The 25,335-nt window shown below is 43.1% G+C and overlaps 1 protein-coding gene across 2 annotated transcripts in view; it reads right to left on the bottom strand.

Moving 5' to 3' along the window:
- Nucleotides 1-6,303: 6,303 nt before the first annotated feature.
- map2k4a (mitogen-activated protein kinase kinase 4a) overlaps nt 6,304-25,335 on the bottom strand; it is a 213,090-nt gene continuing 194,058 nt past the window's right edge. For both annotated transcript variants that reach the window (XM_038778177.1, XM_038778178.1), the window contains 4 exons: nt 23,696-23,773; nt 23,301-23,449; nt 12,182-12,227; nt 6,304-8,705 (listed from right to left, as the gene is read on the bottom strand). In XM_038778177.1, the coding sequence (XP_038634105.1) occupies nt 8,592-8,705; nt 12,182-12,227; nt 23,301-23,449; nt 23,696-23,773 (387 nt within the window). In that variant the 3' untranslated portion in view covers nt 6,304-8,591. The remainder of the gene's footprint in view (nt 8,706-12,181; nt 12,228-23,300; nt 23,450-23,695; nt 23,774-25,335) is intronic.

Here is a 25,335-nt window from a genome sequence, read left to right as displayed (position 1 = left end):
TTTGACAAAAATGGATATACGAAACTAATAATATAGTTAAGTATTTGTATTTTCCCCCGACTAATTACTTGCTGTACCTGCACATTAATCCTTTGCAATTCATGCACTAGGACACCCAGATCCCTCTGCCTCTCAGAGCTCTGCAATATTCCACCGTTGAGGTAATGTTTGTTTATTCTTCCCACCAAAGTACAGTTAGTCAGCCAACTACAAATTTATCCACATGTTTATTTACCATTCGATAGACTAACTTGGCAGTCAAGGTTTCCTGTTGTGTTATTCTGCTGCTGCCCAAAATAACTAATCTTATAAAAAATAATTTATTCCAATCATTTATGATCATTGTGCTGTCAAACTTAAGTATTGAGGCAAGTTTAGGCTTACGAATGTAAAAATAAGGGCTCACCTATGAGATGGTCGGGCAAAGAAGCCAAAGTTATGTAACATGTCGCATAAAATGAAAAGGCTACAACTGAAAGCTTTGGTGTAGTTGTGGCACATCCATCCTCTAGATCACCATGAGTTGCAGGCCTACTCCAGAGAATTCAGCAAATAACCTAAGTTGACATTCAGTGTAGTGGTGGCAAAGTGCTGTCACCTTTCAGATAAATGTAATAACCAATGGCCGTTTTCCCCCTTAGATGCCGGAGACTTCACATTATTAATTTCAACCATTCATGTGATATGCGGTCATTGGAGCTTGCTGACCTGTTTTGTAAATGAGTATTTTTCTGGTCGGCAAGATGTAATGAGTGGTGTGCCACGGGGATCAGTCCTGGGCCTCAACATTTTACAATTTATTCAAATGACTTGGATGAAGGGACCAAAGGCACGGTTGCTAATGACACAGATTGGAAGGAAAGTAAATTGTGAAGAGAACATAGTGAGGTTACAAGGAGATATTGATAGGTTGAGTGAGTGGGCAAACATCTGGCAAATGGAGCAAAATGTGGGAAATTGTAATTGTCCATTTTGGTGGGAAGAATAAAAAAACATTATTTCATTGGTAAAAGGTTGCAAAACTCTGAAAGGCAGAGGGATCTGGGTGTCCTAGTGCATGAATTACAAAAGATTAATGTGCTAGAACAGCAAGCAACTCAGAAAACCAATAGAATGTTATCATTTATTGCAAATGCACTAGTGAGAACCCACCTGGAGTACTGTGTACAGTATTGATCATCTTAGTTAAGGAAAGATGTAAATGAGTTGGAAGTGACTTGATTGAAACACAAGATCCCAAGGGGTCTTGACAGGGTGGATGTGGAGAGGATGTTTCCTCGTGTGGGAGAGCCTAGAACTAGCAGTCACTGTTTAAGAATAAGGGGTCGCCCATTTAAGACAGATGAGAATTTTTGTGTCTGAGATTTGAGTCTCTGGAACTCTCTACCTCGAAAGTCAGTGGAAGCAGAGTCTTTGAATATTTCCAAGGCAGAAGTTGGTAGCTTTGTGATAAACAAGGGGGTAGGTGAGAATCTGGAGTTGAAGTTACAATCACATCAGCCAGGTGTTGAATGCCCTACACCTGCTCGTAATTTAGATGTACTAATTTAACAGGAAAAACTTTTTTTTTTTTTGGGGGGGGGGGGGGGTGGAGAATCCCAATCAGTCCCACTATAAATTTAACATTGCTATGCTACTTGCTATGAAAGTTTGCAATTTGCAGCTGCAGACTTTGTGAAGCCCTGAGCTGTGGAAGTCGGCATTAAACAAACTAATTTTCTTTACATCCTTAGGCTATCGGAAATTGGGGGATTCACTCACTGCTGAAGACCAGATCTGAGACGTTCAAGACAGGCGAATCCTACTTGTACAAGAAATCAAGGTATGACCTCTGCATAGCCATTAGAGATGCCAAGGGACAATACCAGACTAAGCTAGAGACACAGACGAATGATACGGATTCTCGATGGTTGTGGCAAGGCTTAAACAACATAAGCTACAAAGCAAAGCCAAGTGGAACCTCCAGCAGCAGTGCACCACTGCCTGATGAACTCGGTGCATTCTATGCTCGCTTCGAGCAGAAAACCATCAAACCGCTGTTAAGCTGACCCAGCAGCCTCGGAAAGCAGCGGGCCCCAACGGAGTCCCTGGTCATGCATTAAGATCCTGTGTGGAACAACTGGTGAATGTGTTTGTGGACATCTTCAACCTCTCCCTACTCCGTTCCCATCTGCTTCAAGACCACTATCATACCGGTGCCAAAGAAGAATCAGGCAACGAGCCTCAACGACTACCATCGGGTGGCCTTGACATCTATCATCATGAAGAGCTTCAAGAAGTCGGTTATTGAGACATATCAACTCCATACTCCCAGAACTTTGAGGTAGCTCAACACAGGAGGCAGCACAGCCACCAGTATAAAATCCATGTGTAGAGAGAAAGGATCAATTGGCCCGATAGGGATAATCTACAGAACACCGAATTTTAGAAGAGATACAGGAAGAAATACACAAGGAAATCAGGGAACTGAGTACCAAATATAGAATAATAATCAATGGGGATTTCAACAATTCTGAAATTAGTTGCCTTGAGGAGATAGTTAAAGGGGACAAGAGAATGGAGTTTCTACACTTTTCTAACCCAGTGTAAGACAAACCCTACAGGGAAGATTTGTTAATTGATCGATTAATGCGGAGCAAACCAAAGCAAGTAAGTGACGTAAAAGTCAGGGATATTTAGGCAATATGAAATGAAAATCGCTTAGTCACAAGTAGGCTTCAAATGAAGTTACTGTGAAAAGCCCCTAGTCGCCACATTCCGGCACCTGTTCGGAGAGGCTGGTACGGGAATTGAACTGTGCTCCTGGCCTGCCTTGGTCTGCTTTAAAAACCAGTTATTTAGCCCTGTGCTAAACCAGCTTGATTATACGCTTTAAGATAATAACTGCGAAAAGCAAAAACATTCCATATGCCAGAGTTATAGATGACTGAAAAACCCCTTGAGGGGCTGAGGATAGTACTCAGGATAGTAAAATGGATAGAACAGCACAGGTGGTCCAGAGTCCAGGAAATAGCTACCCCATTAAAAAACAGTACGGCTCACCACTGATGAATGAAGGCACAAGGGAAAAATTGAAAGCAAGGTAAGAGTCATAAGTACATGGACAGCGCAAGAGAGCGGAACAAGGGAGCGTACACAGAGATGTCAAAAACCTGGCAAGGCAAAGAGGAACTATGAAATTAAATGATCAAGCAGCCCAAGCCAAAATAGTAAAATATACTACAAGCACATTAATAAAACAACGGTTAGGAGGAGAATTGGGCCATTAAGGGATGGAGGAGGTAATAAATCACAGGTAACGATAGTGAAATGTTAGCGATACTACATAATTGCTTTCTCTTAGAACAGTACAGAACAGGCCCTTCGGCCCTCAATGTTGTGCCGAGCAATGATCACCCTACTCAAACCCACGTATCCACCCTATACCCGTAACCCAACAACCCCCCCCTTAACCTTACTTTTTTGGACACTAAGGGCAATTTAGCATGGCCAATCCACCTAACCCGCACATCTTTGGACTGTGGGAGGAAACCGGAGCACCCGGAGGAAACCCACGCACACACGGGGAGGACGTGCAGACTCCGCACAGACAGTGACCCAGCCCGGAATCGAACCTGGGACCCTGGAGCTGTGAAGCATTTATGCTAACTACCATGCTACCGTGCTTCAGTATTTACCACCAAGACATTAGGTGGACATGACATTGAAAGAGGAAATTAAAAATGATATTACATTTAAAATAGAGAAATATTAAATAATCGAATCAAATTGAGGACAAAACACCGGCCTCAGATGGACTGTAACAGTGCATTATAAAAGACTCTAGAGATAGCAGAGATACTACTTCCACAAATTTAATAATTTACGAGTAAAGGTGTAGTGCCAGGGGACAGGTGAATAGCCAACGTTATACCTGTATTTAGAACAGACCCAGGGAATTATAGATCAGTGAGCATAAAATAGGTAGAAAAGTAACAGAATTCTGCTAAAGGAGAAAAACATATGGAAAATAAAAAGTGTGTTCAATTCTACAGTTACCAAAAGTGCTGCAAGTTAAGACTCATTTAGGACTCAGCATTAAATATTCCTTCACTCAGAGGGTTGTTTCTCATTGGAATTCTTTCCTCGGTGCAGTGAGGCAGCAGTGCTAACCACTGTGCCACCGTGCTGCCCTGGTTTTGCAGATCTTTAACCATTAAATTTCCTTTATATTAAAAAAGCAATCCAAGTTTTTTTTAAATTTAGAGTACCCAATTCATTTTTTCCAATTAAAGGGCAATTTAGCGTGGCCAATCCACCTAGCCTGCACATCTTTGGGTTGTGGGGGCGAAACCCACGCAAACACGGGGAGAATGTGCAAACTCCACACGGACAGTGACCCAGAGCCGGGATCGAACCTGGGACCTCGGCGCCGTGAGGCTACAAGGTTAACCCACTGAGCCACCGTGCTGCCCTAAAAGCAATCCAAGTTGCAGGAATGTGCTGAGAAGGAATAAATGTCTCAAAGGTAATTACAATGGAGCTCATTCTCTGAAATAGGTACTTGAAAGAATGATGCAGTGTATAATACAAATTGAATTTCCCCTCTTGCTTGATCAACAGAGTCTACATGCCAGTTTTCTTAACGTAGTAGATTCTATATTCACATAGTTACATTCAAACTGTGTGGCAAGAATGGCTGTTTCAAGCTATCTTAAGGAGGAACTAACAAATAATACCAGGACCTCCCTACTATTTTGTGAGTGGATTTTACTGAGCTTAAGCACAGATTTCTGTGCAGACAAACAAGGTACGTATTCTAAGGCAATCTTGATTTTGTCTGATAGTGAAAAGCTAGTGACATGGAGGCAGCAAATTTAAACAGAAAATGCTGGAAATACTCAGTAGTCCAGCTGCATCTGTGGAGAGAGAAACGGAATAAAAGTTTCAGGTTGTGACTTTTCAACACGACAATTAGTGAGGCAGCAGTCCGTTTTACATCTCGACTTCAGAGTGTTTGTTTATACCTTCACACCTTCCCTTTGGGGACTAGTGGGGTGTGTTGGAAGGATTTGCAGATTGACTATCAACCTGTTTGAACTGTTTCTGTGATCAACAAGTCCTGGAGCAGGACTTCAACCCAGACCTTCTATTTCAAAGGCTGGGCGCTATCTAACAAGCTATAAAACCTCCACTTGGCATCCATAGAACTATTTGGACAAAATATAAAGAGATCATGCTGCATCAGTGAGGAGAGTAGTAGGGGTGTGGAACGCCCTGCCTGCAACAGTAGTAGACTCGCCAACTTTAAGGGCATTTAAGTGGTCACTGGATAGACATATGGATGAAAATGGAATAGTGTAGGTCAGATAGGCTTCAGATGGTTTCACAGGTCGGCGCAACATCGAGGGCCGAAGGGCCCATACTGCGCTGTAGTGTTCTATGTTCTATGAGAGAAACATCAGAATAGTGAAATGTTACAAATATAACAGGTTTTAAGCAAATACAGAGGCAGGGACTGGGTGGACAGGTGGAAAGAACAATAGGTCGGAAGGCAGGGTGACTAAACAAATGGGGTAGAACATTTTTGAACTCTGTAAAGCACCCAAATCAAAATATAAGGTGCTATTCCCTGAGCTACTGCTGAACATCAGCTGTGCAGGGGTTTGATGACAGAGGTCAGAGCGAGTGGTGCAGAGAATTAAAAGAGTCAAGGGCTGAAAGCTCAGGATCTCGCTCGTGGACTGAAAGAAGCTGCTCAACAAAGAGATCCCCCAATCTCCATCTGGTCTCCTAATGTAAGCTGTTTCATCTGAAAGGAGTATTTGGGACCCTGCTGGTGGGAAGGGAGGAGATGAAATGTGAAAGAGTCTACCTGCAGTGATTGCACGCAGAGGTACCATGAGAAAGGCATTTTACACTATCGCACAAAATCAGACATTTCCATCCCACAATGGTAAGGTGCAATGGTTTGCAGTTGTTCAGAAGTTAAACAGCAGTCATTTGAAAATACAAACCTCATGAGATGTGTTGGCAAACTACTATTTAAACCAATTACGAAGAAATATCTTGTCAAAATATACAAACGGCATTGAGCAACAAGCAGCCCAGGATTCAAATAGGGTCAGCCCCAGTGATGAGTTAAGTATTCATCAAATTGAACTGCTTTACCATCCACAGGTATCAATTTTAAAATTCAAGCCACATGTATGTTCTTCAGTGCAGGTGCACAAACCTCAAGTTACTGTTGATTGAATGATTCCAGACAAAACACATCAATCTGCTCTTTTAGGGAGAACATATGAAGGTGTGCATTATTATCCCATTATTTCAATTTGGAGTTTATTTTTGCAATTGTGTGTTTCAGATCTTACAAAACAAGAACAAGGTCACAGTCACGTTCTAGTTTTATTACAACTGACCTGCAGGCAAGAGTATAGAACTATTACATGAACACATAAGATTCCATTTATGATGTTTTAAATATAGGAAGAAGTCAAACCAGTACACAGGATAAGAAATATCCATGAGCTCTGTAAAATAATGCTAAGGTGATGTTACTCAGCGAGCTCTATTTTCACAGACAAGTAAGGCAATATCCCTGCATATCAGCTTTGATATTTTTTATACATTTTCTATGGTACAGGAAGGAAAAATTAATCAAAGTTCACAATGTACAGTTCTTATTCTATTTTCACAGTTTGTGACCATTATACACCTTTTTAAAGATACACTGTAATATATTCCTCACCCTTAATAGATTATAATCTAAGATTAATATAGGAATAAATTGCCAATTTTTACAGGCATTCCACTCAACAAGTTTGAAGAAAAGCCCCCTCGACATTCTCATCAAGGTACCTTCTCCACTAGTAGAATTGAAAATATGAATGAATTGCCAAGCAAGGCTGGGGTGGGGTGGAGGAGAGGTGGGCTTGTGTCTTTAGTCATGAAAGCAGAATAGGAGGGACACAAAAAATCTGCATAATTTTATAACTTTAGTGACTAATTGATCTACAGTGGAGATACTTACTGGATATACTTGTCCATTACAAAAACGATCACAGCCCCCTACCCCTCCCCAAAAAGACAAGCACACCCTCAAAAGGCATTGGTATGAAAAATAGAATCTCACAAAGAATCCTTTTTGTGTAGCACAAGTCTAGGTTCATGTGTAGCTAAAATTAAAACTTTCCTGTAATTATCTCAAGTAACAGAATTCTTCCAGACATTCAGCACCTCTGGAGCTGGGCAACCACAGTGGTGTTGCATCAATCGGAAGACTCTGCACCCAACATCTGAACTCGGTGACTTGTTCCTCTTACCATTTAGCAATTTTTCCCTCAGTAGACAAGTACAACCAATAACTAAACCAAAGAAGTAGCCAATTGCTGTTATCGCATCGCTGATAAACCTGGAGGACTTTGAGGCTTACAGCAGTCACAGCTATACATTTATTTTTGCATAAATAATTTCTGGTAAAAAATAGCACATTGAACCACAATATGAGCTGTCGGTGGGCAACATTTAAGAACATCACTGCCAGGTGCTTACTGCATAATCCATATAGAGCCTGCTTTTGTCTAAGATCCTAAGACATCAATGTGTACATTTACAGACTGATTAACAAACAGGAAAACATTCGTTGCTTTCAACACAAGCTTATTTTTTTTCCAGCATGCCTTACTCTTTGAGCATACTGCTCAAAGTTACACCATAGTTCACTATTCTTTTTTTTAAAGATTTCAATAGACAATATTAAAACACTTTTCTCAGGTGCCTAGGCTATTATTCCCAATAGTTACAAAGATATTATACAGTGAATGACATTAAGTCATGTGAAAGTTCTGTATTGGGGAAATACCTTTTTGTTTTGTTTTTTTACAGCAAATTTTTCCTGTATCAATTTTGTTTTCATCGCAAATCTCAGTCCACGCTTTTTTTTGGTGAAAGACATAGTGTTCAGTTATGCCCTTATTTAAAAATCATTTCAACTTTCTCAACAGTAAAATACAGATGAATTCTTTCCTCCATAATAGACACCTACTATAAAGCAATTAAAATCAGCAAATCTATTGCACTTTGTGAAGCAAAATTCCTCAACATGTTTGAGACTGCATCGGAGTACTGATCAAAGTTTCCTGTTCATGTACAAGTTTCCTTACATTGAAGACAAAGCAGATATCTAGGAGTCCTTGTAGCTGCTGCCAAAAATATTCTATAGAATGGAAGGAAAAGCTAGTCCAAGACTTGGTCTTTCCAGTACTGCACACTGAGATGTCGGCAGTTTAAAACTCTTCCCAGCAGTGGCTGCATAATATCCCACCAAGATCCAGACTTAAACGAACATACTGGCAGCTTCCACACGTCTAACCCGAAAAGGCAATAACTATCTTTGATCCAGATAAACTCTCATGATGACTTGGATACAATGAGCAGGATGCTTTTCGAATGGACAATTGTGGGCAGACACAAAGAAAATGGAACACCAATTTTTATTGCACGGTCTGTTTGAGCAAGTTAAAAATAGAAACACTGCAATGTGTCATAAAACAAATCTTTACACCTTGATTTCTTTCAGCCGTTTTAAAGCCGTCTTTTCAGCAGCAGAATCAATCAACGTACATTGGGGAAACAGGGGTTGGGGGCATTTGATCCAAGATTTTGCAAACATAATTTGCAACGTCCACCCTGCGCTCCTCGTACATCGAGATGAATGGATGTTTCTGAATAAATGAAACAACAGCATGCTTTGGATATAGAAATCACATTTCTTCCCGCAATGAAAATGTCCATCACATGCATGATGTGATCTCTCAGCAAAATCCCATCTGGGTTGGTTTTAAATTATGCAAACATTTCTACTGTAAATCTATTTAGAAAGATTCACCCATTCAGCATGTAACATTAAACTTTACACATTCACAATGCAGGTAGTAAGCTTGAGAATTCCATAGCAATGGCAGTTTTAAATTTAAATAGCTAAAAAGTGAAAGTTACAGCAAACTTTAAACATGCAGAGGGCAAGGATTTGAAGAATTTGACTGGAGAAAATTAAACTATTCATAGAATTACAGAACAATATAACACATGGGGCTAATTGGTTCATCATGCAGGTGTTGACACTTTGAAAGCAACCAATTAGTTCCAATACTCTGGCCTTTCCCACAGTCCTGAAAATTCTTCCCCTTCAAGTATTTATCCAAGTGCCTTATGAAAATTAATGAAACTGCTTCCACCATCCTTTCAGCGAGTGCATTCAGGTTATAACCATTTGCAGACAAGAATTTCTCCGTATTTCACCTATGGTTTCTTTACCAATTACCTTAAATCTGTCTCTTCTGGTTATACTCTGCCACTGGAAAAAGATTTTCCTTGTTTACCCAATCAAAACCATTAATGATCTGAAAACTCCCATCAAATCTCCCCGAACCTTCTTTGCTCCTTACTCCAAGGAGAACTTAAGTTACTCATATCACTCAAAGTAAAGTCTCTGATATCTGGTACCATTCCAGTAAACTGGCCCTGCATCCTTCAGCAGCCTTGACAACATTCCTAAACTAAAGAAGTGGACACGATAATCCAACTGAAGCCAAAAACGATTTATAAAGATTCAGCAGAAATTCTTGCTTTTGTATTATTATAAAGCCAAGGGTTTTTCATCCCCTTTCCTTTGAAAGAGCCTCTAATTTCACCTGCCAAGGATCTGTGTACATACATCCCTTAGTTTGCTCAGTTTCTGCAACTACATTAAAACTTCACCATTTAGTTTATAATTGCCTCTCTTCATTCTTACCTCCAAAATGCATCACTTAACACTTCTCTGCATTAAATTTTATCTGCTGTGTGCCTGCCCATGTCTAGCCACATCACTCTGTACCTGCAAACTTTGGAATCATGCCCTGAATACTCAGGTAAAAAACAGCAGTGATACGAACAGCAATGCCTGTGGGGACACCACTGTATATCAGTCTGAAAAAACACGTTTACCATTACACCTCATTTCTCGCCCTTAACCAATAATCAATTCCATGCTGCCACTTTAAATCCTGCTTGCAAGTCTACTTATGGGGTACTTCATCAAATATTATTTGAAAGTCCATATACACAATCTCAATTATACTACCTCCAACTTTCTCCAATACTTCCTAAATCACTGAACAATGATTAATTCAATCACAACCAGCCATTTGAGACACCTGAAGTTCAGGACTGCTTCAGTTTTAGCATGAAAACAACATTCAACAAGAACAGGAAAATCTGAAAACATACAAGTCAATCAACAGCTCTTGTTTTGTGTGCATATCTGAAAAACGTAAACAATTTGATCTCTCCACATGGACTGCTGTGTGGTTACTTTTTTGTTTCATATTTTTACCATTGAACCTAAGTAGAAAGCAAAAAATACTGCCAAAGCTATGACATTCTGCTCTACTACTTTAAATATTGTATCGAGCGTGGAGTTGTTCATATAGCAAACCCAAACACCCAGCCGGTCTGTCCGCACTGGACCAGAGTTGAGAGGAGCCAATGTTTTTGAAACTGACCAGGTAACAGGGTCAGAGATCAATTTTTACATTTTTACACTAATTTATAATTAGGGGAGAGGGAATGGGAGAGAAGAATGTGCAAAATAGTTTGGAGATTATGTTAGGTTTTGTGGGGAGACAGCGAGCCATTGTTTTGATGTCACTGCCTGATCAAAAACTATTCAGATAAAGTTTGTTTGACTGGTTCATAATATACTAGGAACATTACAAATGCAAATTTGCAGACCCGTACCAGACACAGGATATGTAGGAAGAGCAATTTTTTCTTGTGACCAGATAGTCAAGTGGACAGCTCAGAGAACCACGAGGGGGCTGTTGGTAGCTTATTTATCTCAGTGGTAAAGGTAATTGATAGTCTGATCACCTGGCTAGTGCAAAAACAAAAGATTGAAGAAATCTGCATGTTGGAAAACTTGAACAACTGTCCAAAGTATGGGGTTTCCTTTGATTACATTATATTGTTTTGATTGCCCACTTCCAGGGGAGTATTTGGAAGCTTTGGTCAACTCAGCTAAAAGATTCTGGATTCCTTACTTTTGAAACAGCTTAAGTACATTGCCTACCTCTTTGAACATTATTTTGGTCACCTGTCCTAATATTTCTCTGTGTAAAACTAATCACATACCTGCGAAGTGTCTCAGGAGGTTTTTTTTTTAAGAACAGTACAGCACAGAACAGGCCCTTCGGCCCTCGATGTTGTGCCGAGCAATGATCACCCTACTCAAGCCCACGTATACCTATCCCAGTAACCCAACAACCCCCATTAACCGTATTATTTTTTAGGACACTAAGGGCAATTTAGCCTGGCCAATCCACCTACCCGCACATCTTTGGACTGTGGGAGGAAACCGGAGCACCCGGAGGAAACCCACGCACACACGGGGAGGATGTGCAGACTCCGCACAGACAGTTACCCAGCCGGGAATCGAACCTGGGACCCTGGAGCTGTGAAGCATTTATGCTAACCACCATGCTACCGTGTTACCCAAGGTTTTAAAACATTAAAGAATCTAAATGAACCCAAGTTGTTGTAATGCAAGTCAAAGCAATGCTAGTTACTTGTTTTTATAATCATCCCCCATGTGAATAAATCAAGGTAATGTGGCCTGACAGCATGGTGTGCTGAATTGTAAAACAGAATAAGAGCACATGGTCCAATGCATAAAATCAAAAAGGGATTGACTGTTACTTCCGAGGCACACTATCCCATTTACATCTTACGTAGGGTTACAAGTTTTAATTCACAGAAGACTGATGAATATTGACTCTTTGTTCATATGATTCAAGAATGTTGAGAACAGGACGGAATTGTAAAAGATTATTTATGGGCAATTGGAGATGGCTTTGGTATAAGCAACCTTAAAAGCTGCATAATCACAGACAAAATTGAGGTTTTGTGATGCTGACATTTGAAATTTGACAAAGCGGATGGTATGTCAACAGAAGAATGATCAATTATTTCACACAAACATGAATGAGATGCTTGCACTTTGCTGCCACAATGGAAGGTTCATTCACTATTCTGGAAATCGTTTAAAGTGTGTACTAAAAATACAAAATAGTAATCTTTATTTTATTTATAATCCCGTTGGCTACAAGTAAAAGCAGGATGTAAATTTAGGGCTCAAGCAGAAATTGAAAATTAAACTCACCAGAAGTTCTTTATACTTTGGCCTTTTGGACTCGTCCTTTGTAAGGCTAGAAGAGATGAAACCGGTTATGTACATATAGAGGTAAGCAGCACAGTGTGTTCAGTATATTCCACTAATGCTTCCAATGGAAGCTTGGTTACATAGCATATGTTAATGACAGTTAGCAGAGCTTACTTCCCCCGACCATCAGCATTTCCCCATCCCTAGTGAAGATATTAAATTTGAATCTGAAGTATGCTTTCACAAATGCCAACAGCCCTACAGTAGCTTGCCAGGTGATCCTTCTTCAAGGCTGACTCTGGGCACTGTCAGCAGATTATTTAGTAAGAACACATGACCATGGCCACCAAGAAGGGCAAAGTCTATGGGAACACCAGAACTAGAAGGTAACAGCCATTTGATTTTGTCACATGTTGTTTCAATCAGAATCTTGGCACTTCCTTCCTAACAGCATTGTGAGAGCAGTGAGGCATTATAGGTAGAGCTCACAAATAGGAAGGGTGCAATCACAATGTTGTGGTTGTACTATTGACCTCCCAACAGCCAGTGGGATAGAGAGGAACAGAAATGTAGTCAGATTCTGGAAAGATATGAAAATAGCAGGGTTGTTGTGATGGGGGATTTAAATTTCCCCCATATTGGCTGGGACTGCCTTAGTGTCAGGGGTTCTCAGATGGAGAGCAATTTGTTAGGTGTCCAGGAGGATTTTTTGAAACAGTACGTTGATAGTCCAACCTGGGGGCGTAACTGGATCTGATATTAGGGAATGAGCCCGGCAAGGTGACCATAATTTCAGTCGGGGAACATTTTGGGAAAAGTGATCATAATTCCGTAACTTTTCGAATACTCAAATGGATAAGGACGTGAATGGTCCTCGAGTGAGGATGCTAAAATGGGGGAAAGCCAACTACCAGAAAATTCGGCAAGATCTGGAGATCAGATTGGGAGCGGCTGTTTGAGGGTAAATCTACATTTGATACGTGGGAGGCTTTTAAAGGCCGGTTCATTAGAGTGCAGGACAGGCATGTCCCTGATAAAATGAAGGACAGAAATGGCACTATTAGGGAACCACGGATGACAGGGGAAATTGTGAGACTAGTCAAAAAGAAAGAAAACATACGAGGCAACTAAAAACAGACCAAGATTTTGAAGATTATAGGGACAGTAGGAACAAACTCAATCGGGGAGTTAGGAAAACTAAAAGGGGCCATGAAATGTCACTGGCAAGCAGAGTCAAGGAAAATCCCATGGCCTGGACATCCGCTTGTGACCATGGAGTGATTGGTCACATAAAGGACTGTTCCTGTTCAAAGTCACAGAAAAGGGCTCTTTTTACGCAGATCAAGGTGGAATTTTGATGAAAAGGCGTAGGTGAATGGAGGAGTAGTTTACCCCTGGAATGGTATGTGTTCTGATCACTGGACCTGGCAGAAAACAGAGCGAGGTTTGGCTGGAAAGTTGAAACAGTCTTGTGCTTCACAGTCTCTTCCAGCATGCAGGCGGGGGAGGGGCAAGCAGTAAGGCCCCAGATACAGGAACTGATGACTTTTATCAAGGAGGAATTCCATAAACAGAGGAAAGAAATGCATGAGGATCATGCAAAGGGCATTGCAGAAGCTGTGGCAGCCCTGAAGAGTACTTTGGAGCGGATGGAGTGGTGTTTGGAGGTGCAGGGGTCACAGATTCGGGAGATTGAAGGAGTGATCTCGGACCACAGCAATCGTGTGGTGGCTCTGGAGGTGGAGGTGGGGCTCCTAGGAGACCTTTGTAAAACGCTGAGGGCAAAGGTGGAGGAGCAGGAGAATGCCTCGAGAAGGCAGAACCTGCGAATAGTGGGCCTGTCTGAAGGAGTGGAAGGTGTGAATGCCATGAGGTATGTCTCGTGGATGCTGGTGGGACTGGTGGCAGAAGGGTTGCTAGATAAGGCACCTGAAGTGGACCGAGCGCAGAGGTCTCTGAGGCAAAAGCCTAGAGCTGGGGAGCCGCCGCGGGCGTTGATCGTGAGACTCCATAAATTTGTGGAGAAAGAGAAAATTCTATGGTGGGCCAGGGAGAAGCGTAACTGCAATTGGGAGGGAAATAACATCTGGATGTTTCAGGACATCGGAGCCGAGTTGGCAAAACGGCGGGCAGGTTTCAACACGGCCAAGGCGGTGCTGTACGGCAGATCAGGTTTGGGGTGCTCTACCCGGCGAAATTATGGGTGACGCTCGGAGGCCGCGAGTATTCTTTCAAGACCCCAAAAGCAGACGAAGACTTCATTAAGGAGCATAAACCAGGGGAGAACGGAGTGGACAATGCTTGGGAACCGGGGTGCTGGCAATATGTAATGGTCAGGAGCATGTTTGAAGTGGGTGTACACACTGGGGTATTTTCGCCTTTTTTGTGGGTGGGGGGGTGGTGGTGGTATCTGTTCAATGTAGAGTTATTAAGGAATTGTAGGGATGAAATGTTTATGTGGGGATGGATGTTCCATCCCCTAGGTACAAAGTGGAATTAGGTACAAAGTGGAATTAAAGGGGCAGGAGTTAAGTGAGGAAGATGATGGACGGTAGAGGGAATTGGAGGTGCAAGCCTCCAGTAAGGTTGGTAACGTGGAACGTCCGGGGACCGAATGGGCCGGTTATAAGGTCGCGCGTGTTCTCGCACCTCAGGAGCTTGAAAGCAGGGGTTGTCTTTTTGCAGGAGACACACCTCCGTATGAAGGACCAGGTTAGGTTAAGGAAGGGGTGGATCGGGCAGGTTTTTCACTCGGGGTTTGATTTGAAATTGAGGGGTGTGGAGAGGATGAGTATGGTGGATCCATGGCACTTTCAGAACCCAGGGTGTAGGGAGTATTCCTTCTATTCACACGTCTATAAAGGTGTATTCGAGGATTAATTACTTTGTAGTGAGTTGGGAGATTTTGGTTGGGGTGGAGGGGACAGAATATGTGGGGATAATTATCTCGGACCATCACCCCACTGGCTGGATATTCTGTTCAGTACTGGACGAGAGCAGAGACCGGGGGGGGGGGGGGGGGGGGGGGGGGTTTGACTCGGGGTTGTTGGCGAATGGAGGTTTTTATATGGTGCGGTTGGTGATTAGGGATTATGTGGAGTTCAATCAGAATGGGGAGGTGTCGGCGGGCATTTTTTGGGAAGCACTGAACGCAGTAGTCCGGGTATAAATTATCTCATTTATGTTTCGTGCGGATAAGGAAAGGAAGGTGGAACATGACTGTCCAGTGAGCAAGATAGTGGAGGTGGACAGGGAATATTCGAGGGTGCCCACCGTGGAGGGATTGGCGAGGTGGAAAAAGTTGCTGGGGCAATTTCACAAGCTGACAATGGGGAGGGCGGTAGGGTGACTGCGTAGGGCAAGAGGGGTGCATACTAGTATGAGGAGAAGGCGAGACGCATGCTGGCGCACCAGCTGTGGTGGCAGGCTGCGTCCAGGGAAATATTGAAGGTCCAGACTGGGGCTGGGGATGTGGTGTCAGAGCCGGGGAAGATAAATGAGGCATTTAGAGAGTATTACCAGGAACTTTATGAGGCAGACCCAGGAGGAGAGGAGCGGGACTTGGGGTGGTTTCTGGACGAGCTGGAATTGCCCCAGGTGGAGGATGCACAGAGGCAGGCGTTGGAGCAGCCCCTGGGTCTGAGGGAGGTGCTGGATAGTATCAGAGGTATGAAGTCGGGGAATGTCCCTGGGCCGGATGGGTACCTGGCAGAATTTTAAAAGAAATTTGTGGCGACCTGGCACCACATCTGTTGGGGGCATTTAATGAAGCACTGGAGAAGGGGGGAGTTACCGGAGACGATGAAGCAGGCAGTAATCACGTTAATCCCCAAAAAAGGAAAGAATCCGGTGGAATGTGGGTCACATAGACCCATATCACTATAGAACACGGATGGGAAAGCATTGGCTAAGTTGTTGTCGGGGAGGATGGAGGATTGTATCCCGGGGGTGGTTGCAGAAGATCAAGCGGGCTTTGTGAGTGGCAGGCAGCTCGGGAGTAATATAAGACGACTGTTGAATGTGGTGATGAATATGTCGAGCTCTGGTACCGGAGGTGGTGGTGTCCATGGAAGCGGAGAAAGCATTTGAGTGGGTGGAGTGGCAGTACTTGTTCGAAATTTTGGGAAGGTTTGGGTTTGGGCTGAGATTTGTGGCATGGGTGCGGTTGAGCGAGGGTGAGGATGAATGATATGAGCTCACAAAGCTTTGACTTACACAGGGGTACGAGGCAGGGGTGCCCGCTGTCGCCGCTGCGGTTTGCGCTGGGCATAGAGCCATTGGCGATGGCTCTCAGGAGGTCGGCAGAGTGGCAGGGGATAACGAGGGGACAGAGGGAGCATTGGGTGTCGCTCTATGACCTCTTGCTGTATGTTTCGGATCCATTGGAGAGTATGGGAAGGATTATGGGCCTGCTGGGGAGGTTTGGAGGGTTCTCGGGATACAAGCTGAATGTAGGGAAAAGCGAGGTATTGCCGGTGAATGAGCTGGCACAGCAGGATAATTTAGGGGGGATGCCATTTACGGTAGCGAGGGATAGGTTTAGGTACTTGGGGATTCAGGTAGCGAGGGAATGGACGGGGCTCCATAAGTGGAACTTAACGAAGCTGGTGGAGGAGGCCAGGGAGGATCTTAAGAGGTGGGATGCAGTGCACTTAACGTTGGCGGGGAGGGTCCAAGTGGTGAAAATGAATAATCTGGCTAGGTTCTTGTTTATCTTTCAGGCTCTCCCGATCTTTATACCAAAGGCCTTTTTCCGGAAAGTGGACACAATCATCTCCGACTTTGTATGGGCAGGGAAGGTGCTGAGGGTGAGGAGAACCCTGCTACAGTGGCAGAGGCAACAAGGGGGGGGGGGGGGGGGGGGGCGTTGCCAAACTTGCTTCATTATTAGGCGGCGAATGTGGACAAGGTGCGGCGGTGGTGGTGGGAAGGAGTAGAATGGGTTAGGATGGTGGAGGAATCTTGTAAGGGGTCTAAGTTTGAGGACTATGGTGAAGGCAGCATTTCCAATGGCTTCAAGTAGTTATCCAGGGAGCCCAGTGGTGCAGTCCACAGTGAAGATATGGAATCAGCTGAGGAGGCATTTTAGGGTGAAAGGGATGTCGATGCTAATGCCGCTGTGCGAGAATCATGGGTTTGAGCCCGGGGGGCGGGGAGATGGATAGTGTATACAGGAGGTGGAGGGAAGTAGGGCTGGTCAAGGTGAGGGATTTGTATTTGGAGGAGGGGTTCGCCAGTCTGGAGGAGCTAAGGGAGAGGGTAGAGCTGCCGAGGGGGAGTGAGTTCAGGTGTCTGCAGGTTAGGGACTTTGCACGAAAGGACTGGAAGGGGTTCCCTAGATTGCCAGGATACACCCTGCTGGAGCGACTGCTGTTTTCGGATGTGGAAGGGGAGGGAAGAATTGGGGATATATACAAGTGGCTGGGGAGCAGGGAGGCGAGCGGGTGGTGAAGTCAAGGAGAAATGGGAAGCGGAGTTGGGAATGGAGATCAATTGGGGAGTATGGAGTGAGGCACTGCGAAGGGTAAACAGGACCTCCTCTTGTGCGGAGCCTGATTCAGTTTAAGGTGGTGCACAGGGTGCATATGACTTGGGCAAGAATGAGTGGGTTCTTTAAGGGGGTAGCAGATGAGTGTGAGAGGTGTGGGCGGGGGCCAGCGAATCATGCGCACATGTTTGGGGTTGTGAAAAATTGGGAAGATTCTGGACGGGATTCTTAGCCAGGATAGTGGAGGAGGGAGTGGACCCGGACCCTTTGGTGGCGATATTTGGGGTTTCAGAGAAGCTGAAGCTCATGGAGAGGAGGAAGGCCGATGTCTTGGCCTTCGCCTCTCTGATTGCACGGTGACAAATTTTGCTGGAGTGGCGGTCGGCATCGCCACCGGGGGTAGCAGCATAGTTGGGTAACCTGTATGACTTCCTGCGGTTACAGAAGATAAAGTATGAGTTAAGGGGCTCAGCAGGGGAGTTTGAGAAAAGGTGGGGGATGTTTGTGACCGTGTTTGAGGAGCTGTTCATTGCAGGGGGGTGAGGGGGGGGGGGGGGGGGGGGGTGAAAAAGGAGAAAAATCTGTACAAACTGTATAGTTGATTGTTGGGAAGAATGTCTCCCGGGGTGTTTATTTGCTGTAACCTACTTTGATACAAGTTTGAATAAAATGCATTAAAAAAAAAAGAAAATCCCACGGCCTTTTATACATATACAAGGAGTAAGAGGATATCTGGGGAAAGAGTAGGCCCACTCAAGGACAAAGGAGGGACGTTATGCATGGAGTCAGAGAAAGTGGGTGAGATCCTGAATGAGTACTTTGCATCAGTATTTGCCAAGGAGAGGGACATAACACATGTTAAGGTTAGGCATGGATGGGTGTATGAATACTCTAGGACATATCAGCATAATAAAGGAGAAAGTATTGGATATCTTGAAATGCATTACGGTAGACAAGTCCCCTGGGCCAGATGGGATATATCCCAGATTAATGTGGGAGGGGAGAGAGGAAATAGCTTGGGTCTTAACAGACATATTTGCGTCATCTTTGACCACAAGGGAGGCCCCAGAGGACTGGAGAATAGCCAATGTTGTCCCTTTGAATAAGAACAGAAGCAGGGACAAGCCAGGTAATTATAGGTCTGTGAGCCTGCTGTCAGTGGTGGGGAAGCTGTTGGAGAAGATACTGAGGGACAGGATATATTCACATTTGGAAGCAAATGGACTTGGTGGTGATAGGCAACATGGTTTTGCACGGGGAGGGTCATGTCTTACGAACTTGAGTTTTTTGAGGAGGTATCAAAATTAATTGACGAGAGAAAGGCTGTGAATGTAGTCTATATGGACTGTAGCAAGGCATTTGACAAGGTCCCTCAAAGCAAACTGGTACAAAAGGTAAAGCCGCATGGCATTGGGGTGTGCTAGCTAGATGGATAAAGAACTGGCTTGGCAACAAAAGACAGAGAGTAGCAGTGGAAGGGAGGTTTTCAGAATGGAGATCTGTAACTAATGGTGTTTCACAGGGATCAGTGCTCGGACCAAAATGATCTGGAGGCAAATGGAGATGGTCTGATTGGCAAGGTTGCAGATGGCACTAAGATAGGTGGAATTGCAGATAGTGAAGGGGACAATCAGAATACAGAATATAGATAGATTGGAGGATTGTCAGGTGGATGTACCTTTAAGAAATGGGTGTTTATTAAATAGCTGCAGTGATGTCAGTGTGTGGGTGGAGCTGGGCTGTCTGTCTTTCACTTTCGTTTTGAGCTGGGAGCTGCAGTGAATTTTTGGTTTCGTTTTCAGAGTCGGAGAGCTGCATTCAAAGCAAGCAGCTGTGTAATGATCTCTCTCTACAAGCTAAAGAATGTCTTCAGCTCATTGATGATTTCAACGTAATACTTGTTTCTGCAGAGAATTTAAACCTGCTGTCTTTATTCAAAAAGGGTTTAACTTATGGATGTTGTTTGGGAAGTTATTAAGGGTTATCTATAGAGTACTGTGTCTTTGGGGGGGGGGGGGTGGTCAGGGTTGGTAGTTGATAAACTATTTCCTATGTGTTTATAAAATGTTAACTGGATTCATGGAATAAACATTGTTTTTGTTTTGAACATACTTTAGCTCTCTGTTGCATCACAGCTGTAAAGTGGGCCCTTGTGCTCCCCATTACCAAAATTTATTCAAGGTTGTGGGTCAGGTGAACTCCATGATATACTTTGGTGTTCTCTAAACCCTGGCCCGGAATAGAATTAGGAAGAGAAATGGCAGATGGAGTTCTGTCTGGACAAATACAAGGTGATGCATTTTGGAAGATCAAATTCAGGTGCGAATTATAGAGTACATGGCAGAACCCTTAGGAGGATTGAAATACAGGGGGATCTGGGCACTCAGGTCCATAGGTCCATGAACGTGGCAATGCAGGTGGATAAGGTGGTCAAGAAGGCATACGGCCTGCTTGCCTTCATCAACCGGGACAAAGAGTACAAGAGTTGGAAGGTCATGTTACAATTGTATAAAACTTTAGTTAGGCCACATTTGGAATATTGCTTGCAGTTCCGGTCACCACACTACCAGAAGGACATGGATACATGGGAGCTTTGGAGAGAGTGAAAAGAAGGTTTACCAGGATTTTGCCTGGTCTGGAGGGTTTTAGTTATGAGGAGAGGTTGAATAAACTCGGATTTGTTTTGCTGGAAAGATGGAGGCGGAGGGGAGACCTGAATGAGGTCTACAAACGTACAAGAGGTACAGTCAGGGTGAATAGTCGGAAGCTATTTTTCCCAGGGTGGAAGACTGAATTACAAGGTGAGAGGAGGAAAGTTTAGGGGAGATGTGCAGGGAAAACTTTTCACACAGAGGATGGAACGCATTGCCAATGTAAGTGGTGGAGGCAGGCTCGGTAGCAAGTTTAAGATGCATCTTTATTGACACATGAATGGGCGGGGAATGAAGGAATACAGATCGTTTGGGCGAACAAGTAGTAGGTCTAAATAAGAAATCTGGATCGGCGCCGGCTTAGTGGGCCAAAGGGCCTGTTCCTGTACCGTAATGTTCTTTGTTCTCCTTCATCCATTGAATCCCTATAGTGCAGGCCGCCGCCTTTTAGCCCATTGAGTCTGCACCAAACCACTGAAGGAGCACCCAACCTAGGCCCACTCTCCCACCCTATTCCCGTAAACCCCACCTAACCTGCACATCTTTGGACTGTGGGAGGAAACCAGAGCACCCGGGCGAAACCCACATAGACACTGGGAGAACACAGACAGTCACCCACAGATGGAATCGAACACTGGTTCCTGGTGCTGTGGGGCAATAGTGCTAATCACTGTGCCACCGTACCGCCCTTCACAGGAGTTCAAGAAGCAACCCCACTAATCTGTCAGAGCATCTGGAATGAACCCCAAAAGTTGCCAGCCTTGCCAACAAGGCAATTAAGAAGGATTTCTGAATGATTTGTCCCCTCCCTGGAGGGCTGACCCCAAATATCAACTGCTGCCCCACCTTATTCAGTTCAAACCAGGAATCTAAAACCTGGGATCTTCCGCACCCTGAGTGATACGCCTGCCCAGGGCAGCCAAATACTGTATCTTTCCCTTGAGATCATCCCGAGCTTGGATATCTTCCTTTACCAAGGATGCTTCAATGTGCCCCTAAGCCTACACTGGACTTTGCTCTTCAGTCAGTCCAGGGGACAGGAGAGCAGGCCAAATTGACTGCCTTTCGGAGGATCTTTCAACTTTGTGGATTGGAAACTAGTTTCTTCCTATAAAGAATGCCTAGTATAAGAAATCTGTGTCCGATTCAAGCCCCAAGTTATGGAACTGCCACACAACCGTAATTAAGGGTATATGAACAAAAGACATTTCAAATGGGTGCATTCTACTTTAAGTACTGTTGCTCAGATGTGGCTTTGAAGTATGAATAATTTACCAGACAGTGAATCATCTGCAGGTTTAGAAAAACATTCAGCATGAGAAATTCTGTCTATTGTTTCTTCAAATGTAACAGATGTCACTTAGTCAAGATGAAAACAGAGGTTATAGTGATTGTAACAAATACACTTTAAACACTGACCAGTAACTTAGCAGGATTAGTTGTGGAAGCATTTTCATTAACAATCTGTACTCCAGGAGTCCTTGCGTGAACTCAATCAATGAATTGGCCCTTTTAAATATTACTCGCAGATAATTTGCTCCTTGTAAACTGGGAACAAAATTTCTTATGGCCAGTTTGAAATATGCAAGTGTGCATTTTCATTAATCCCAAACCCCAGCTCAAATTTCATGTGACCACCAGGTGGCAGAAAAATGTTTATTCTTCCGAGTTAATTCAACAACAGGGCTGGGTTAAAGGGAACAAACAAACACAAAAATAAGGCAGTGTTGAACTCGTAAGAACTGCCTGAAATGAAAGAAGTGTTTAGCTCTTCACTTCAAAAGAACTGATGCATTTCAATGACAAAATTAACAGATACATTGCAACCCAGCTCCGAGATTTCCAATTACAACCCAACTGCCGAGATCGGAAATCCTCCAATTCTTTTGCTCCAAGAGCTTCATTTTGAGAACATATGAAGTAGGAGTCGCCCATTTGCCCTTGAGCCTGTTCGTAACCCTTGATGCCCTTCTAGATCAAAAATCTTCTAACTCAGTGTTCTGACTTGGGATTAATGCAGCAATCTTGCAGATTTTATTAGCTCGTACATTTATCAAGAATTAAAATGCTGCAATATCCAGAGGCTAGTGCAAATGAAAGATTTAATTCAGAGCATCACAGGAAGCTCTCATTTCCCAACAGACTACCAGTGTTGTAAATAACACCATTTCCAGGAATAGCATTATGTTACATTCGATATAAAATTATGTCAGAAGCTTCTCAATATGTCGAAGTAAAAAGGTGAACTTTTCTGATGTAGAGTGAAACAGGAGTCCCCGTTAAAAGAAATGGTCAGAGTTGGTATACTAGTAATACCAAAATAAAAACAGAAGAACTCTGGGACCAGGAGATAACAGAGACATGGAAGGCAAAGGGAGGACTGCTTGAACTGCAGTTTTTAATTTTTTTACTCATGCAGGGCTGTGATTACAAGACAGTCCTGACGTCAGAACAACTTCACATTATTGAAATATTTCAGATCATCTCAGTATAAGCAGGAAATTTGACAATGGCGAGCCAGATACAGGATGACGGAAATATAATTGAAATGCACGTGCAAAGCTCAAAATATGCCACGTCCTCACAACCATGCCCTCTAGATGCTTTCTTAGTTTCAAAGTTCACAGCGATTTTGGTGCTTTCAAAAATTAAAATCAATACTGCTAACCCTCAAGATGTGAACATTATAGCAGAAATTTGGGTGGGGAAACCTGGTGGCAGCACAGCACCAGCATCGGTGACTAGAATTCTAGAGCTTCTGGGTGGGTGGCACTGTGAAGACACAACTACACAACATCCTGCACAACCACACCAACTCCGGACAAACCTTGGAGGCAAGTCTAATAAATATCTACAGGCAATTGCGACAAAAATAGACGTGACAGAAAAAGCACAACAGGAAGGAAAGTACTACTCAAATGTAAGGGCCCAAACCAAATGAAGCATTACTTTATTCACAACTGCTTTGCATAATTCTTACCACAAGTTAACAAAGTTAATGAAGCTGGGAGAAAACGCCCTCTCTTCAGAATTGCAAAGCTGTGGGGGATCTCCTTTTACTACCTGGGTTAATTGATCAAATACACTGTTCCATTTTGGATATGGGAATCGTCCAGTGGCTAGTTCATACTAGAAAACAATAGAAAAATGGAGGTTATTTAAAAAATGTAAGTATTTAAAAAATCATTCATGCCAATATGCTCAATCTTTCAGCATTCCATCATATTCAACAATTTATATAACACCGTTAACATGATAAGGCATTTCAAGGAACTTATCTTTTAACGGTGAACCAGAAAATTTAGATTTGTTTTTTCTTCCAGTGTGTTTATTCAATTTAAAGTTGTTTAAATGTCCAACAGACACTTGACTTACTAATGTGATTCCCAAGCTCCAAACATCTGATCGCACATCATAGCCTTGTCTTGAAGCACTTGGATCTATTCTTTCAGGCTTTTTTTTTGGAGATGGGACAGAAAAGGAGAAAAAAGGAAAAGGAAAAAGATACTTCATTAATGAAGCCAACTGCAGCTTATTGATGTAACCAATTCAAGCAATGACTCACTTTTAAACCAGACAGAAATTCAGTTTAAAGGCAGCTTGTGGCACAGTGGTTAGCACTGGGACTGCGGTGCTGAGGACGTGGGTTTGAATCCTGACCCTGGCTCACTGTCCGTATGGAGTTTGCACATTCTTCTCATGTCTGCGTGGGTTTCACCCCCACAACCCAAAGATGTGCAGTTAGGTGGATTGACCATGCTAAATTGCCCCTTAATTGGAATAAAAATTAATTGGGTCCTTATATTAAAACAAAATTCCCGCTACCAACCCCAACATCAGTAGAGCACACCCCACATCATAAGATTAAATGCTTCCAGTCCTCACAGCAACCATCTATAAAAGCTTCCAAGTAGTATCTATTTCCGTGTGCTCTGGACAAGTGCCAACTCATTTCTTGCAGGATCCTTTCAAGCAGCAGATGTGGCTTCCAAATAGTCTGAGGCACATATATACTGAGACTCTGGAAGTGACAGTCCAGTAATTAATCAGAACCTACACCTTCAGGACCATACTTCAAATTTTAGGATGTTTAAATGCTCACGGCATCAAGGAGCAAGTTGATTGAATTATATCGACCCAATATTCTAATGCACTGCAGCTAAAATCATTCGATTGTCTACAACTGAAATATGAATCCCTCTTCTCCCCAGACTTTCTGCATACTTCTAGCAACTGCTTAAAAACATGATTTTGCCACTTTATTTTGTAATATTCGGTATTTCTGAAGGTTGTACTAAGATGGGCTAAAAAGGTAATGATATCTTCATCTTCATGTGAGCATTCCAATAAATATCATAGTGAATTGGTGCATCAATCACACAGACCAAGCCATGACCACTCATCTTTGGCTCTGAACAACAAGTGACAGTCTAAACATGCCAGCTTTATAAGCTAGTGAATGGAAATAATGCTTGGCAAGCACAGCTGAGACTTCAATGTACAAACAAACCTTTTCCCCGAGGCTTTCGCATCTAATTTTAACATCGCCCAATTACCCCTGCATCTGGCCAAATTCTGTGACTGACAATCTAATGATATGAGCCACCATGCAAAAATATTTTTATCTATTGTGTCCATTTCAGAATCAAGGATTTGTAGGAAAAGTCTTCAACACTGATATTTTTGGTTGTTTCCTGCCTTTCAGTTTAACAAACCTATCTGGATTTTTTTTTGTCCACTTCACACAAAGATGTTTCTGTCGACATTCAGGTTATGTCCTACAAGGTTTCCCAAGCTGAGAGAATTCCTAGTTAATACTTTTAGAGTGATGAAATATATGAAATTAATAATAAATGAAGATTTGCTTAGGTTACTGTGAAGGAATTTTTACCACACACTATTTTAACGTAAATGTAGAGAACGTTACAGCAATCCAGCTTAAGAGCCACAATTTTGGAAACTTGTTTTTCACCGGTTAAATATGGGATTAAAAATCTACTTATCGTTTTGGGGCA

Source organism: Scyliorhinus canicula, chromosome 18 (genome assembly GCF_902713615.1).
Source record: "Scyliorhinus canicula chromosome 18, sScyCan1.1, whole genome shotgun sequence".
In the NCBI taxonomy this organism is placed as follows: Eukaryota; Metazoa; Chordata; class Chondrichthyes; order Carcharhiniformes; family Scyliorhinidae; genus Scyliorhinus; species Scyliorhinus canicula.
The sequence above is the reverse complement of the archived record's forward strand: the minus strand, read 5'-3'. Positions and strand labels throughout refer to the sequence as shown.